Source organism: Gavialis gangeticus, unplaced genomic scaffold, assembly GCF_001723915.1.
Source record: "Gavialis gangeticus isolate Ggan-Ray unplaced genomic scaffold, GavGan_comp1, whole genome shotgun sequence".
NCBI classification, from domain to species: domain Eukaryota; kingdom Metazoa; phylum Chordata; order Crocodylia; family Gavialidae; genus Gavialis; species Gavialis gangeticus.
This window is the reverse complement of record NW_017729029.1, coordinates 12673075-12679067: the sequence shown is the minus strand read 5'-3', so window position 1 is coordinate 12679067 and position 5993 is coordinate 12673075. Positions and strand designations below refer to the sequence as shown.

General features: G+C 40.9%; 1 protein-coding gene across 8 annotated transcripts in view; it reads left to right on the top strand.

Moving 5' to 3' along the window:
• Positions 1-5993, top strand: part of KLHL13 (kelch like family member 13) — a 139933-nt gene that overhangs the window by 106836 nt on the left and 27104 nt on the right. For 6 of the 8 annotated variants that reach the window (XM_019521273.1, XM_019521270.1, XM_019521276.1 and 3 more), the window contains 3 exons: positions 1215-1316; positions 1583-1715; positions 2210-2406. In XM_019521273.1, coding sequence (XP_019376818.1) covers positions 1215-1316; positions 1583-1715; positions 2210-2406 — 432 coding nt within the window. The remainder of the gene's footprint in view (positions 1-1214; positions 1317-1582; positions 1716-2209; positions 2407-5993) is intronic. The other 2 variants (XM_019521271.1, XM_019521274.1) reach the window with 1 other exon arrangement.

Below are 5993 nucleotides of genomic sequence, written 5' to 3'. Positions count from 1 at the left end.
CAGTACTGCAGCAGGTAGCTCTGTTTGAAGACTAGCAGAGCTTTTTTCCCTTTAGATTCTAGTCTTAAAAGAATGAATCTTCTACCCTTAATGTCTGTTATCTCCAGGGGCTAGTTTCAGAAGGTCTGGTGTAAAGGCTACAGGGACGCATCATGTGATTCACTGAAATGCATTGATTTTGTTGTTAAAAGTAATGGAAGGCTTGGTTTATAACTAGTGGATTGTCCAAAATGCCAACTCAGCAAAAGTGGTCCAGTTTGACCCTGCCTTGGGAATCAGAAATCACACTACATGCTTATAGTTTGGAGCTCAAAGACATCCTGGTGCCTCTGTGACCTGCCCAAGTTGTTGGGTCCATTTTGGAGCTGGGAAGACCCCAAGCTCCCAGACAGACCCGCTCCGTTGGGTGTTCTTCAGATGTGCCTAACTGACTGCCGTACCCGGAGGCAGCTGAAGGCTGACCGTGCGAGTGGTTGTGGTGCTGCTCTGCTTTTGCCTGGTAGGGACCAGTTAGAACAGTTGCCCAGGAAGAAGTGGCAGGCCTTGGCTCTACACCTCCCTCACCCCAAAGGGATTGGAGCCCACATCTCCCACTTCCCAGGAGAGTTATCTAACCATCGGGTACCTCTTCTGTTCAAGCTGGACTTCTTGACAGACGTGCATGCCAGCATCATGTGGCCAGATCAAGCAAGCAAAGAGAAAAATCGCTCTGTAACGTAGTGGTTATAGCACTTCTCTGGGTGGGGGGAGAGGAGAATCTCCCGATACTGAGCTTTTTCATGCCTTTTTGCATTATATAATCATTTGTTTAAAAAATGAAAAATAACTTCAGGACTTTTAATAAAGGTTGGTCCAGTTTGTAAAGGTTGTTTACATCCCTTATTTTATTCTTCTGTCCTTATAAATTCTAAAAAATTGCTGTGTTGGGATAAAGGAAGAGGGTGCTAGTCCTTGCCCTGCATGAATGGAGCCAGTGATGATTAATCTTTAAGTATACCCAAGGCTGGTTTGTCCTGAGAAACCCTTTCTTAAGGTGTCATTATAATCTGAGATCCAGTTTATTGTTGTTCGGCACTCTGACTTCTCAGCAAATGGGACCTACATCAGAAATACTAATACATTGGGGAGATTTACATTATAAACCTTGATGATAAAAATTGACCAAGATGCTAGTTGGGTAAAACTCGCCCTTTCTTCCCTTCCCTAACCTCAAGTTGCAGCATCTCACACACTCTTGGGCTGTACAGTACATTGAAAAGACCAGTATGGAACAGAAAATATACCTGGGACAGACATGCATCCTGCATTTGTCTAAGATAAGTATTTTTTTTAAAGCTGATTCTGATCCAAAAAATCTATGCCTACCTCATTTTAAAAAAGTGTCTGTGCCTACTTCTGTGTATATGTAAGGACATCAGATTGTGATAGAATGGAAATCCAGAACTTACTCTGATGTTTCAAATAATTACCAGGGAGTATAAGTGTTGAAAATGAAATAAATTTACTTAAAGCAAATGCAGCAACCTACTGTACTGTCACTTCTGTTTGAATAGTCCGTTCAAATTTCTATTTTGTTTTGTAGGGTTTTGACCAGCTGCGAATAGAAGGCTTGCTTTGTGATGTGACATTAGTACCGGGAGATGGTGATGAAGTTTTTCCTGTTCATAGAGCTATGATGGCATCAGCTAGTGATTATTTCAAGGCTATGTTCACAGGTAATGCTTTTATTCCTGTCATATATATACAGGGCCAAATTAACTCTTTAGTGGGCCCTAAACAAACAAACTCATGGACCCCGGGCCCGTTGAGACCTCCCTTCCCACCCCGGTGCTAGGAAGCAGCTGCAGCAGGGGCAAGGCCAGTGGAGAGGAGGGGAAGAGAAGCGAATGGGGTGACCAGGGCTCCCCTGCAGCTCAGGACTCTAGGCATGTGCCTAGTTGCCTGTGCATTAATCCGACCCCGCATATGTATGGTTATTTCTTAAATTATTCTAATTTGGACTTTCAGTTGTTAAATATTCCAATCAGTATTTAAATATACATCCTAAATTTTGCATGCTGTTGTAGGTAATATCATCATAACTAAATTCAGCTAAAGATTTACATTTTTTTAAGTTAAGCTTATGTAACTTCTTTAATATTACAAACAGGAATTCATTAAACTATCTAATCTTGGTACCCATTTTAATTTATCTCGTTAACATTCTTAGGTGGAATGAAGGAGCAAGATTTAATGTGCATTAAGCTCCATGGTGTGAACAAAATAGGTTTAAAGAAGATTATTGATTTCATTTATACTGCAAAACTTTCTCTCAACATGGACAACCTTCAGGACACTCTTGAAGCTGCCAGTTTTTTGCAGATTTTACCTGTTTTGGACTTCTGTAAAGTGTTTCTTATATCTGGGGTAAGGCATTTTGATCTGATACGAATTTTATCTGATGTTTAAAGTTCTGAATTTTTTTTTTTTATGGTACAGTAATTGTATTATAATTGTGCATAAGGAACTTAAGTGTATTCCTGTAGATAACTTTGTGTTTGGATTTAATTATTACTCTAAATTTAAAGGAGCTACAGAAAACAAAACTTTGATACGTATCTCTAATCAAAGAAAGCCTTTGGTTACATGTATACCATATTCAAAACATTTCTAAGCTTAGTGTGAACTAGAAACTTATATTGAAGTCGCACAATTGCTGATTAATTTCTTACTGGATTGCTTAGTTAGGGCTCTTGTATTTGTATCTTAGCATACGAAACTTTGATTTCAGTTGCAGTAATTAATTATTTGTTATACAAAGAAATAACTACTAACTTAAGTATTTTATATAAGATCTTTTGTGGAGAATGAAGCATGTAATTAGACATAGTCATTTACAACATTGTCCTTTATGAATCAGTGCAGATACAACTATCCTTTAAACAAAGGATAGTATATTTGGTACAGGAACTAGTTAGGGAATGCTGTAATAATGCTAATTAGATGAAGTTCAGTGATGACTACCATGTATCTTTCCACAGTAAAAAGGAACCAAATCTACCTTGAATTTACACTGATGAATGTTTTGCTGTAGTGACCTTGATAACAATTTATAAGAGAGGAACCTTTATAGAAGTTAGTAACACTCCATCCTCTCCCACCAAGTAAGGCTTATTGAAATGGGGATAAATGCAGAGCTTAAGTCCACAGGATCACCTTTAAAGTTTTTAATTAAAGTATAGCTTGTGCACATGTACACTGGAGATATAGCAAGGTACAGCATATTTGCAGCTTACAAAGTAATCCTGTGTTCTTATTTAGCTGGAGTTGCCATAACAAAAGTGAAATACAATAGAACGTATGTTCTCAGCACTAATGGCTAAATGCAAAGCCCTAAATGCACGGTGCCACAAGACAGGCAAGGTTTTGCCCCTTTTCCTGAAGTTCCTTCATCATGGGCTTGTCTGCAGTGGAAATGTGAATGGCATGTTTAAAACATTGCAGGCACTTTCACACTGCCAACACTCAGCATAGGCGAAGGAGGACTATTTAAAATGGAGGTGGGAGGAACAGAGAATGGTAGGACTGCCAAGCTGGAAGAGATCTTGGCAGACTCTTTAGTCCATCTCCCTGCACTGAAGCAGGGTCAAGGATGCCTAGGACAGGCCCCCCAAAATATTAGTCTCCCCTGTTCTTTAAACCTCCAGTGGCAGGAGAATCTACAGTGCAAGGGTTTCAAAGTTGAAACGCTTTCTTCTCTGGGCAGGCAGAGGCTGTGTCTGCATCTGGGAAATGAGATGTCTTTGAAAACACACTGGCCTTTTCTGCACTGAAAAGGCTGTTCTTTAACAGGCGTTACTCCTGCTTAAAATCCCACGGTGATCATATTGCTAAGTTCAGGGAAATCCCAGCCTCTCTGGTAGGCTTTGCCCTACCTGTTAACATGTTGGGACCACAACTTCTACTGACCCATGCCTGGGCTTTGCTACACTGACTAGCACATCTAAAAAACCCCAAAACAAAACACCTTTTTTTGTGACTACAAGGCTACGGAAGTTGAAGGACCTTTCTGTCTCGGGGTAGCAATCTTCTGGCTGACAGGCAGAACTGGCTCGGGGAGGGGTTTGCAGCTCATCCTTGGCCCAACAGTGCCTGGGATTTTTATTAAAACTGTTATTTTGCATTGTTCCCTGGAGGGTCTGATCAGGTTCCAGTGGCACCATTGCTATGCAGGCACAGGACTAGTTGCTCCCTGGACTTTGCAGGCATGCTCTGAGATCCCTTTTTACAGGAGTTGAGGGAGGGAGCTCTGGTGATAGGTTGTGCAGAACAAATATTTGAGGGCTTATTTTGTTTCATCCAGAGGTGCTCTTTGGACTGTGTTGTGACCTGATCGATGACATGCTAGTTGGGTAAGGACCCGTGTTCTTCACTTGACAAATTCTTGCATCTTATATCTCAGAGACCTGCTCTATTCTGTGTATGTAGGTGATGTCTACAAAGCACAAAGTTGATTTCCATGCCTTCCTTCAGATTGCTCCCCAGTATTTGGCATTTGAAACATTGGCTCGTCACAAAATTGGCAGAAATGAACATCAGGAAAATCTCATTGATTGTCCTGCTAGGTAGAAGAATAATTTGGTACTTAAGGGCATGGTATGATAGTGCAAATTCTGACAGCGTACTAAGCAAAGGGGAATACAGTGACATTAACTGGAATTGAGTTTCTCTTTTCCATGAGGCGCAAGGTCATTGCTGATGAAACTTACTCAAGTGACTGCAAACCAAGGAAAAGTGGATATTTTGCATGGGGAGCAAGCAGGAAGAGCATTGATGGCCAAGAGTGCATTAACAGATTTCCTGTAGGGGTGTGCATGTGCCCTTGAGTTTTTTCCATATTTAAATATTGTTGAGTTGAAATATTCTTCATTGTTTTCTGTACTGGTTTGAAATGGTACAAAAAGCCACCACCAGCTCTTCAGTGGAGCAGTCTATACAAGCTTGTTAAAATAGTAAAGGCTTCATCTCTGATGCATGGTACTGAGGGGAAAGCATTGTCTTATTCTAGAGTCCTGAAAATATACTGCTAATTCTCAATCCAATCCCCTCCTGTCTCATAGCTGTTAATTATTTTATGTCAGGATTTATGAGCATATAACTGACTTTATGCACAAGATACTGCTTTTATTTGCTTGCTAAGCTTCTATCTAAGTGGAAAGATATTAGTGCTTCAGTCTGTCCTGTTAGTTATGGCAATAGGGGTGTCCCCCCCCCCCCCCGCAGAATTTAGACACAAGAAATTGATTTAACTCTGAAAGTAGATACTTTATTAGGTTCTTTCCTATTATGACCCTATCTACCCTGGAGCTTGTATATAAGTTTGAAGGCTTTTTTTTTTTTTTAGGAATGTGCTAGCATAACACTTTATATCCATCCTGAATGTTATTGAGCGTGGTTACCAACCTTGCTATGTAATGGTGTCATTATAGTCTAGGCAGCACTTTTTTTTTATATTATAACTGGGTTTGTGGCTGTTTTTCACTGCAGACTAAAACATACGAACTGCATCTTCCAAGTACAGCAGGAGAGCTGAGGGGTTCAGAGGTTCATACCCCCTTTTGTCCTTCCCCTACCCCAGATGTCACTTGTAGAGGCTGGCTCCCCATTTCTGCATTCAAATAAATTTGGGGATCCATTCCTCAAAATAACAGATGTCCCTGCAAAAGAGATGGTTTTTTCTTGGATTTGGCTCTTTCACCCAACCAGGCATTGGCAGCCTTCCTTGTCTTCCTCCCCTGCTTTGTCTTTGGGGGGACTGGCTGGAGTAAGAAGATGTCCCACTACCTGCTTTTGCTTTTCCAGAACCTCTGGCTTGGCTTCTTCTAAACCACAAAGGTCTTTGCCCTACAGCAGCAGGATGAGAGCTGAATGAATCCTTCAGCTTAACTCAAAGAAATGCTGCTTATATTGTACAGTGTTTTTCTGGAAACCCTCTGTGGGGCTGGAGAAAGGGC